Source organism: Urocitellus parryii, chromosome 12 (assembly GCF_045843805.1).
Source record: "Urocitellus parryii isolate mUroPar1 chromosome 12, mUroPar1.hap1, whole genome shotgun sequence".
In the NCBI taxonomy this organism is placed as follows: domain Eukaryota; kingdom Metazoa; phylum Chordata; class Mammalia; order Rodentia; family Sciuridae; genus Urocitellus; species Urocitellus parryii.
The window spans coordinates 78487373-78499430 of record NC_135542.1 but is presented as its reverse complement, the minus strand read 5'-3'; the positions used below and the strand labels follow the sequence as shown (position 1 = coordinate 78499430).

Here is a 12058-nt window from a genome sequence, read left to right as displayed (position 1 = left end):
TACTGGCCTTTCAGCTTTATCTTGGGAAAGAGTTTACTGAGTTGCACTAAATCTGATGTGCTAGGAAACATTGTCAACATATATTGTTAGACTTTTTGATTAAGCCTATTATCTTGGAAGCTGATTAATGATTATATTTTTTATAATTCCTAATGCATTTCAAAGAATGATACTGGGGAATCTGGAGATACACACTCATTTATACTAAAGTAATCCCAATAATTAGAACAGAGCTTTAATTCTGGCTTATCACCTGTGTAAACCTGGACAAGTAACTTAGCTCTCTGAGCCATATTTTCTGCATTTTTCAAATGAAGCTAATCTTCCTAATAACAAATAACACATTATGAAACTCACAAAGTTTCTTATGTAAAGTAGGAATGCAGTTCTTGATATATTAGTTGAGCCAAGATGTCAGACAACATAAGTTTTATAGAACTTAATTAGGGTAGTCATTTAATTGCAACAAATGATAATTTCTGTTTTATAGCACATATGAGTATAGGTATTAACCAGTATGATTTTCATTCTAAGCTACCTTTATAAATGGGTGATTTTTCCCTTGTATATATATATCCAAAGCACTCAATAATCACAAATTACAAAATAGTGAAAAAATTGTTTTATGAATTGTAATATGTTTATAGGATTTAATTTAAACAGTATTTACATTCATCTGTGTTTAAAATTTTCACATAAATTGGTAAATAATGAACCAGTCTGACAATAGCTTCTGCATGTTCATGTACACATGTTCATGTACACATTGCATATACATATAAATAGAAAACTTTCATATTCCTTACCAAAAATCTTATTTGATTGGCAACCTAAAACTTAAATGAAAAAAAAAAAAAACACAACAATGTGAGTTTAGAGAAAGGTCAAGTGCTTTGGGTCTACAAAAAATGTGAGAAGTTCTTAGAGGAGATGAGTACTGGGGTAACCTTGAAAGGATTCGAAAGAGCTTTACCAAGGAGGGAATGGTGGAGGCAAGGTTATAGTGAAGAAAGTGTGCAGTTCATTTTGGGACTTTGAGTGGAGGGGTTGCTCACATAAGGGGATTAATATATTAGGGCTAGACTGGAGGATGTTGACTGCTAGACTAATGTTTCTGTTTAAGCAAGTGATAGGGACTCCATGAGTGCTTTTGAGCAAGGGGTTGAATTGACTTAAGAGGTATATAAGAAGGCTAAATCTAGACACAGAAGGCAGGACGAATTGTTGTGTAGAAATAAAGTGAACATACCCATTAGGGAGGTTGTTTTGAGTAATCAAGGAATAAAGCAATTACAGCTTACATTGAGAGTGGTGGTAAAAATGGAATCTTTGATATTTTATTAAATTATGGCTGCTGTTTGAGGATATCTGCCTTTTGTTGGTATTACTACTTAAATGCACCTTGGTGATTAAGGAAAGAAAAACTACATAACTTAAGCTGTTGGTCAAAATTTCAAGAGAATACATTTCTTCTGTCTGTACTGATATATTCAGCTATTCACAGGGCCACCACCCTCAGGAATAGCAAAATCTCCCTGAAATCTTAAGTATTAGTATTCTTTGAAAATGTTTTTTAAAAAAGTTAATTCAAATTTAGTGTCTTTTATTTATGGCAAACAGACTTATAAAGAAATGTAGCAGATGATAAATACAAAGTGGAGGACCAAAAATAAAATATTTTATTCCTTACATTTTGTATTTATAGTTTCTTAGTCAGTTTTACAATATGCCCAGCTAAATAATACTTAAACTCCTCTCAGTATAAATTTTTACCGTGATTTTTGTGGGTATTTTTCTAGCATTTTACATAAACTTTTAAAAAAATTCAAGCTTTTCATTGATGAAACTTCCCTAAATGTATTCATTTAAATGAATTACTTATATTTCATTTAAATGAACAAAAATTATTCCCTATTGTTTAAGTTGAGACACCCAATTTAAGAGGAAGGCAGAACATTTGAAGTGGAGTTTCTTTGAAATACAGATTTGATATTGTTTGCGAGAACTTATCACCCAGTTGGTTGTTTTTTACCTTCACAGGATACTTTTTCCTATCATGAATCGATATAAATTTTTTATGCTTTATTTGTTAGGGTACAGGCTCATCTCCTAGGACAAGGAAAACCTCAGATTCTCAGTAGTTCAAACAAAATGGAATTTTATTTGTTTCTTATTTAACAAATTAAATATAGGCAGATGGTTAAAAGTAGGAAAAATAGGTTGGTGGCTCTGTTTCAGAAGGTCATTGAAGAATGCAGGAATTTTTAAACTGATTTCTTCACTATCCATTGTGATTGGTGTTCAGTATCCTGTAGACACAGGACTATTGACATTTAGATTTAAATTTAAAATTTAAAAAATTAAATGTAAAAAAATCACTGTACTAGCTGTATTTTAAGTCCTCCATTAGTTACTTGTGACTAATGGATACTGTTTTGGACAGTCCAAACAGAACACCACAGAGGGTTCAGTTTTGCACTGTTCCTGTCTTCATGGTCTTTGCTGTTTCATACTAGCCTGTCCAAGTTCAATCTATGGGAGGGGAATGAGATGAAGGGGGAGAGGAGGGTGCACTTTAGTTATAAATGATCCAAAAGATGTACATATCATTTCTGCTTGTAACCTTGTGGCCAAAGTTTAGTTATATGTCCATGTGGAAGGGCAGCTAGCAAGTCATTAGCTAGGTGGATTGTACCCTGGTAAATCAAGGTTTAGGTGGGGTTAGGGTGGGAGCCAGGGATTCCATTGCCAAAGGGAAAAAGTTGAGAATAAGCATCAGAGGAAAATTGGCAGTCTAGGTCATATGTACTGAAGATGTTCATAATTGCAGTAAGATTCCCCCCGCCCCCCAACAAAGTAGCCAGGAATTCATATGGGTAATTACGAATGTTTCTTAATTTTAATTGTTTGTGCTGAGATTAACATGAAAGTATAAGCATTTCTTACTGCTTTATTTGAATTCTAGTACTTCTTAAAAAGTTTTAACAAAAGTAACTTCATGGCCATTTGGACTGAAATATTTTTTGAGCATGTTACTTTATTCTCTGAAATATTACCTCTGAAATTGTGGAATGATGATAATCTTATGTTGCTGTGATTATAAGATATAAGACTAGAGCTCTTATTTCTGATTTCATAGATATTCAATAATGATTTGAACATTCAGCTAATGAGTAGCATCATGAAGTACAGAAAACACTTGTTGGTTGTTTAGTTGTCCTTTTTTTGTCTCACCCAAACCCCTCTTTCTCGCTCACATGCTCTCTCAGGGTTTACACTGAAATGCAAACAGTCTTTGCTATCCATTTCTGATTCCAAGTCTTATTCTTTGAAACAAACACTTTGATCATGTTTACACTTCTACCCTTCAAAATAACATGTCTGTATTATTTCTTTCTTTTTTTTTAATTGTTGGTCGTTCAAAACATTACTTGATTTGCTAGTTTTAGGAATCGTATACTGATTGTGATAATAAAAAAGGATTTAGCTCATATACCACTTTCTCTCTTCTTTCATTATTTATTTTTCTCTTTCCTTTGCACCCAAGGATTTATCTTTTGACTCTCAAGTTAGGAATTACAGATTTTGTGATTATCCATCCTCCTAATATTGGTCCCCTTTCTATGTTCCACTTTTTGTAATCTTTTCCTTTAAATAGTAATGTTCAGGAAAGATACTGGGGAACAATATTGGCAAAAAAAAAAAAAAAAAGCAATGGTTATGGTTAAGTATATTTACATTAGTTTCTATAACTATAATGAAGTCTTTTAGCATTTTGTCTTGCTGGAATCTAAAGCTTATAATTATTAAGCAGTTTATTTTTTATGATTACATAAATATTTTTCACTGAATAATTTATAATAGAATATTTATAGTCTTTCAAAAGTCTTTTAAAGGACTTTATTGTTTATAATTTAGTGTAAAATTTTCTCTTTTCTGTTTGGTTTTTTCATTTAAAAAAAATCCCCATAATCTCTGCCAGTGTGTATCAATCATACTCTGTTCTACAGATTTTGCCTTTTTGCCAGCTGTCACCCTCCTGGAGCCCTCTTTCTCTTCTAATCGGTTTTGTCAGCCAGTGTTCTTTTAAGAACTAACTATACGTTCTCATAAAAGTTGTTAAAAATTTGCTTTAATTAATGATCTTTCTTGTTCTTTTTGTAACTGGAATTTCATACTTTAAAAAATTTCCTTTATGTTTTATTTTTTTTTTAGTGAATAGAGGGAGAATATAATGCATGTGCTCTTCTCAACTTGAATCTGTTTTGTAGAGGCATTCAGAGTCAGATGCTCATGTATCTGAACCTTATTCATGATAAACCATGATAAGCTTTCATGTTCAAATTTTTGGGAGGTAGGCAGTTGAAGGCATTTATAGATATAGTTGGAAAAAATTAACCATATAGTCACTGATATTATTACATAAATATACATTTTTTTCTAGAATAATATTTGCCTTTTTTTCTAAGACCCTAAATTATTTTTACAGATTTTGATGAAACTTCTATTTCTTGGTAGATTTTTTTGATTTACTTTTTATATCATTCATTCATATATATATATATATATATATATATATATATATATATATATATATACCTTCTTCAGATCTAGATCTATTTTTTCGTTATAGTGTTCTATATCTTTATTGTCCAGCATTTATTGGAATTAACCCATTTTACAATTATACTTGGTCAGTAACTAAATGGCATATAGTGATGTCATAAAATGTCGCCTAGGTTGGGAGGCTAATGCTACTTCTGAACTCTAATAGGTCTTACCAGCAGTCTGGGTGATACATTGTTCAATATTCTTAGGCTACTTTTTATCTCTACAAGAGAATAGTATTGTAAAAATGTCAAAAAATATCCACATGCCCTGTTCACTAGTAAATATACTGCTAAATTTGAACCATTTTGGCAGTAGCTTATGCTACTCAAGGGACCATATTTTTACAGAATGATATATTTCAAAAGATATTGGTTTCCATTGTGGAAAATTGATGCATTTAGAGCAACTTAAAGCAAAAACAATTGTGATTGTGTAATATGTTTAAAATATTAGTCATCTTGAATACATGCCTAGGTTAAGTGTCAGAAGCTATATATCGTACAAGAAGAAAATTTACTGTTAGGAGACCAGGTTGTATATGTGCTTATATAGCATTTTCCTTAGAGGATCAATTTGAGTATATGAACTAATATCAGCCAGATTTTTGTACAGTAAAATAATTGATAATAAAAGAGAGGTTCATTGAGGAGAAAAACAAATAAAAGAAGCATAAATGTCTCATGCTGTATGAAACTACAGAAATGGATCAAAGAGTTTGACAGGAAGTTAAATGTGTACATAAGTAGAGGCTGACAGAAACATGCTGTGTGTGCTAAAGGTTCCAGTGATGGAAAACCGAAACATAGTGCTCACTGACCACAGCATGAGCCTTGACACACATTGTAAATAATCTGGAGATCTATGACTGCATTAAGCACTAGGCTGGTGTATTAACGGCAGTAAATCTATAGCAGCAGAAAGGGTTGGTATACAGAAATTCCTCGGATTAATTTTTATAATTGATTAATAGTAACATAACAAATATTTTCATTTCAGTCTTACAATCTCCACCCCCCTCCAGAGCTTACCCCAGTCTGATTATTTTTACTTTTTTCTCCTTACCAGACTAGTATCTGTGGATAGTTGCTTCAGTACCATCAAGTTAAAAGCAGAAGATGCTTCTGGTAGAGAACATCTAATCACTGTCAAGTTGAAAGCAAAGGTATGTGCCTTGTTTAATTGTTACTGTGGTCAGGAAATACTTTGAGAAATAGACTCTGAATATTTTTAATGCACATAAATAATGCTTTAAAAAGTGGATTTGAGAAAGCATCAGAGAATTTATTCACCAGGTTTCCAAAAGCCTAGATATAATTTCATGTCAAAATTTTAGTTTAAATTTGATCAAATAATAGACTTAATAATACAGAAATATTACAAATAAGATTCAGTAGCCTCTAAGTACCGTGGTGTTATTTTTGTAGCATCCTACAAAGACTGGATTCTTACATGTTCTCTAGTAAAGTTCTGGAAATGCCTTTTGCTCTCAATTCTTATGAATTACTTTTGTAGTTCTTGTCACTGACTTGTCCCAACCCCCAATGCAGACATACCTATATACATATTTCTTATTGTTTGTTTATTTCCTTTGGCCAAAGCTTTTTGGCATTTGTATATTAAGAATTTTCAAAGGTTATGCGTTTGTAGAGTCCTTATAGGCTAGTGATCTGTAACTATTCACTAATTTATTGACACAAAACATCTTTCCATTTTTGTCTTTATTTTTAGTCCTAGATTGTGAATCTTAGGAAATAAGTAGCATAAGCAAGATCAGTATATTAATCATTTACTTGGTAATCACTGGGAAAACATTAGAATTTAAAGAAAACCAGGACATCCAACCTTTTTTTTATTGTTCCCAGTAGTCATCAATCAATTCTATTTTGGAAGATTGTAGTGATGAAAAGATCAATTGTGTTTGTCCTTTTTAAAAAATGTGTCTGGCATTTAAGCTTTCCACAAGAGAAAATTAATATATAAAGCTGTACTGGATGACACAGAAAAGTTGATATCTTATAGTGGTGCTGCATCAGACAGTTTGAGAAATGACTCATTCTCTCTTCCTCTCACACACAGAATGCTTAGATATAATTTTGAGACCCATATAAGTGTCAAACAAAATTAGTGGGATAGAAACCTTATTTGTAAAAGAAATTAGATAGTTATTTTCATTAAAATAAAAATAATTTTTTTTCCTTTTAAGTTTTTAAACGTATGCTTTAAGATCTGCCTTTATCCTTTTAAAAGATCACATACTGCTAGTGGCAAGGGTTCTGTCATTTTCTGCAAAATACTTTGTTTTTATTTTGTACATTGATAAAAAGTTCCCTTATTGCTATGAAGACCAAAATTAAAGATTTTAAGTATATCCTGTCTTCATTTTTATAAACTCTTATACTTACTAAGAAGGTAATGCCTTAAATATACACTGCCTTTTACGCTTTGAAGGTTTTATGATTGTCCTTATTTACTTTTTATTAATGTATTAATTGTACATATTAATGGGGTTCTGTGTGATAAAAATATTAATCTATGTTGAGAACACTTATATGGTCCATTTTGTCTGCTTTTTCTTATATCTTTTTAAGGTATATTAGGTGATTCTTTTAACATTTTCCAGGAAATATTTTCCAGTGTCAGTTTGCAACATTTTTTTTCTTTTTAACAAATGTACATTTTATTAGTTTTAAGTTTTTAGTATATTAACAGTGAAAAAATTTTCCTTACTTAATTTTAGAACATATCCATCATTCCAGGAAAGAGTTTCACATTCATAAACAGACTCTCATTAACCCTTCCCCAGCTCTTGGACACCACTAATATACTTTTTGGTCCTATTTATTTGCTTATTCCAGACATTTCATATAAATGGAATTGTGTATACAGTCTTTTACTCCTTTTTCTTGGAGTAATGTCTTTAAGGTTCATATATGTAACAGTGCTTCATTCCTTTTTAGTTGCCGAATAATATTCACCTTATAGATACACCACATTTCATTTCCCCATTCATCTTTTGTTGCAACATTTGTTCCCATATTTTGGTTATTATGAAGAGTGTTTCTGTGAACATTTGTGCACAGGTTTTGGTGTATGCACAGGTTTTTCATTTCTCTTGGTTATATACTTAGGAGTGAAATTGCTGGGTCATATGATGACTATTTTTTAACATTTTGGAGGACTTATAAAATCTTTCATATAATAGATGCACCAGTTTACAGTTCCATCAGACATATTCAGGGACTCCAATTATTCCATGCCCTCACTAACACTGGTTAAGGATATCTTTTTATTTTAGCCTTCCTGGTTGATGTGAAATGATTTCTAGTTGTGGTTTTGATTAGTTTTGCAACATTTATAGTTATGAAGCTCTACTAGCAAGAAAGAAGAGAAAACTTTGAGCTAGGAAGATATTAGGGAAAAAAGTGTTTATTAAAAAAAGTTAGGATGACAATCTTATATTGTGGTGATTTGTTAGATTCATTATTTGCCTGTTTAGTTGAGCATTATAGAGGCCGAAGTTATCTTTTTTAATTTTATTTTTAAAAATTTTTAGTTGTAGTTGGACCCGATACCTTCATTTTAATTTTATGTAGTGCTGAGGATCGAACCCAGTGCCTCACACATGCGAAGCCAGTGCTCTACCACTGAGCCACAACCCCAGCCCCCAAAGTTATCTTTTATATGTGGTAATTTCTGTTTTTTGAGGACTATTTGGAACTGGGATTGACAGTTAAAAAACAGGAATAGCTAAAACTATTTGTTCAGAATACGTGACAAAGTTTTCATAAAATCTAAGTTTTAAACTAAGATTTTTAAAATCAATTTTTAAAAACTTTTTAAAAAAACAAACCTTAAAGCAGGATTATTTTTCTGAATACACAACCTTTATTTTTTTGATTTGATGTATAATATGTATTTAAAATATATATTTTTTCTTGAACACATTCTCTTGTGATTTAGTCACTGCTCATCTCCAAAAACCCACAAAGAACACTAATTTGAACTAGACAGTTCGTCTTAAAAATAAATATGTAAATCAAAAAGGTGTAAAATAAGGATTTTTTTTTGTTTTTAGATATATTTATGTAGTACTTATAGTGCATCCTGTATTATGGGATGGGATTATCTATTCTGTACAAAAAATGTATCTTAGAGCTTTCTCAGCTTCTGCCAAGATCAGAACTACTTGGGGGGAAAAAATCACAGATGTGTATCAGAAGCTGGGCATTTTGTCTTTGTTGCAATATGTATGGTTTCACTTGCAGGGGGTAGCCTTGTTTTTTAGATGGTCTGAACAGAACAGATTTGGTTAAGATTTTTCTTAGAATAATATATTACAGAGTCTATAAAAAATATCATGACTATAAGTGCATATTATATGTATTTAATATTGTGGAATAATTTTTTGTAATTACTGATTTGGATTGCTTCAAGGGAGATTTGAAGAGCTTTTTTTAATTAACACACATTAATTGTACAAATGAATGGTTCTACTGTGACATTTCCATACATGCATATAGTGTGCTTTGATCATGTCTCCCCTCTTTTACTTTCTCATATCTCCCTTCTTTCTCCCATATTTTTACTTAAAAATAATTAAATACTAATTCTTTAATTAAAATTTATTGTTATGGAGCATTTGTTTTCAAACTTGTAAAATGGAAAGTTTTGACAGTTTCTGGTGGTTTTATATATATCTATATAACTTATCTCTTAAAAACTGTCTTAATTTTGGACAAGCTGATTTGTGACATTATATATACTACACTGTACTTAGTACTACTGTAGTTCAGACTATTTTGAAAATGAATATCTAGGATGTTATTTCCTATTTTAATAATTCATAATAAATCCCCAAATGCACATAAATTTGCTCTTTTTGAGTTTTATGTAATTATGTAAAGTTTATTATGTAAATAAAATCACTCTTAATTTGTGAATACAATTAACATATAAAATATACCTGTATTCAACTTTAATAGATATGTATTAAAGCCACCCCCATATAGATTAGTATGATTTATTATATACATGTTATTATCTTTGCATAAGTATAATATAAAATATATTTGAAAGATGTTATCCTTTCACAGATGACACAATAGTCATTATTATATTTGGGATAATATTTATTATAACCTGCTTTTTTGTTTAACTCTTTGTGGATCTTTTTCCATATCTGTGCATTTGTACCATTTATTGTACTGAGTCTCACTTGAATGTAGGATTTTATTCTCTTTTAGCATAATGAGCTATGAATGTATGTACTCAATAACTTCAAAGGCCACAGATATTTTACTTGATATATTTACTTAGAATATAGTAAACATTTCATTAACTTCTTATTGTATATTTACAATTTATTTATGTTAGAGAGTTGATCTTGTTCATTATTAGCATCTCTGGGAAAGAATTGGAGCAACCCGAAAGTGAACTAAACTTTCTATTTTGACCCAAGGAGATTTTAAGTGTGCATAATTTTTAAAAAAAGAATCATCACATTTTAGAGGGAAATGAGATTTTGTAATACTGTTGAGTTTTATCAGTTTTACTTGTGAAACAGTCATTGAAATTAAATAACTCTTCCAAGGTCATATTAGGTAGTTAATAAAGGTGGAACCAGAGAGAACTGAGGTCCCTACCTGCATTTACTTTGAGATATTCATGACTTTTTAATGTAGTGAACACATTGTTTTTCCAGTGATTATAGCAATTGTGTTCTGATATAATAATATCACCTTGTGATATTTTGAATTGTTTGAAATAGACTTCCTTATCTCAGCCTGATCATTTTTCATTTTACAGAATTTAAGCACTGTAATATTTTTATGTGGTTTTCTATGTGTCTCTGTATTATTAGTTTTATATAACCAGATAGTATACTACTTAAGGTTAAGGGGTGCTTAACCATTGAGCCACATCCCCATCCCTGTTTATTTTTTATTTTGAGACAGGGTATTGCTGAGTTTCCTAGGTCCTTTCATAAGTTGTTGTGGCTGACTTTGAACTTGAGATCTCCTGTCTCAACCTCTGCTGAGATTACAAGGGTATTCGCAGCAGATACTGTTTATTTTTAGCCAACTGATCATTATATCAAAATGTTAATTTTTGAAAGCATCTGCTTTGTGCTGGTGTTTGTTAAATATTATAGTGATGATTTTTTTTATCCCCTTTGGCTTTTCCAGTGAAATACTGAATAATAAGATACTGAAAAACATAAAGGTCTGAATTAACTAAGTTTGTTAAATGAAAGTTTCCCTAAAACGAATTTTCTTTTAGTAAATTTAGTATTTTAATGGAAAGAAATGAGTGCTTTTAATTATGTGACTTTGAAGATTTCAGAATAGAATTTTATTATAATCCTCTGATTTTCTAATAAAAAATTAATTTTAAGAAAAAATATCTTTTGTCTTTGTCAACTTAGAAACCTGATTTTTATCTACTTGCTAAAAATACTTGTTTTCATATGGAAAATTCATTTTTTAAAAAAAATTTTCTTTTAGTTGTATATGGACTCAGTGCCTTTATTTGTTTTTATGTGGTGCTGGGATCGAACCTAGTGCCTCACACTTGTGAGGCAATTGCTCTATCACTGAGCTACAACTCCAGCCCAGAAAAATCATTTTTTTAAATTGATAGTTATGTAGTCATTCTTATGCATATCTTGGTTCTTTTATCACATTGACTATTTAAATGTTACTGAAGCTATTTGAGTTTAAATTTTAGACTGGAAGGAATTAAATATCAACTATTTTGATTCTGTATTTTAAAGATAAAATGAGATTCAGTGTGACTCACTCTCAGATCATAACATTAGCAGCTATCCTGACACTAACTTAGTTCATTTTTCTTTGCTTAACATTGACTGTTGTGGCACACTAAATCACCAAACTTTGTACCTCATGAACATATGTTGACTGTTAATGAACTCTCCATATCACTGTAATAGTAGAATAAAAATATTTATATTTAGTGCATTTGCAGTTATATTTTTCCTAGTTTATTCAATTTTTTCCAAAATACCTCGAGTGAAATTGTCACAGAAAATCAGAAATGACCAAAGTTTATTCTTTTTCGTAGTATCCCGCAGAATCACCAGATTGTTTTGTGGATTTTCCTGTTCCATTTTCTATTTCCTGGACACCACAGGTAAATTCTTAAATTTATTTTAAGTAATTAAAAACTATTATTTTTTTTAAGTCAAGAAGCCATTATAGGTTTTAAAGTGATTTATTTTCCAGTTTTCTTAGAGCATTCTTTTATAAACAAGCCTTATACAACGCTTTAGTTATATTTTCTAATAGTTAATGTCCATTATTTCCTTCTTTCTCTGCACACACTCACACACATTATTCACCTTCTAGATCTATAAGTTTCATTTTTCAGTGAACATGCAGAAGCCCTCTTGACATCCATTTTGTTTTTTAGTTTAAATCCTAAACAACCA

General features: G+C 30.6%; 1 protein-coding gene across 8 annotated transcripts in view; it reads left to right on the top strand.

Moving 5' to 3' along the window:
• The window catches only part of Fancl (FA complementation group L), a 61882-nt gene that overhangs the window by 26812 nt on the left and 23012 nt on the right, over nt 1-12058 (top strand). For 4 of the 8 annotated variants that reach the window (XM_026408791.2, XM_077791908.1, XM_077791909.1 and 1 more), the window contains exons 6-7: nt 5677-5773; nt 11692-11760. The exons of 1 other annotated variant lie outside the window; for it this stretch is intronic. In XM_026408791.2, coding sequence (XP_026264576.2) covers nt 5677-5773; nt 11692-11760 — 166 coding nt within the window. Of the gene's footprint in view, nt 1-5676; nt 5774-11691; nt 11769-12058 lie in introns of all 8 variants that reach the window. 3 more of the 8 variants (XM_026408792.2, XM_077791906.1, XM_077791907.1) reach the window with 1 other exon arrangement.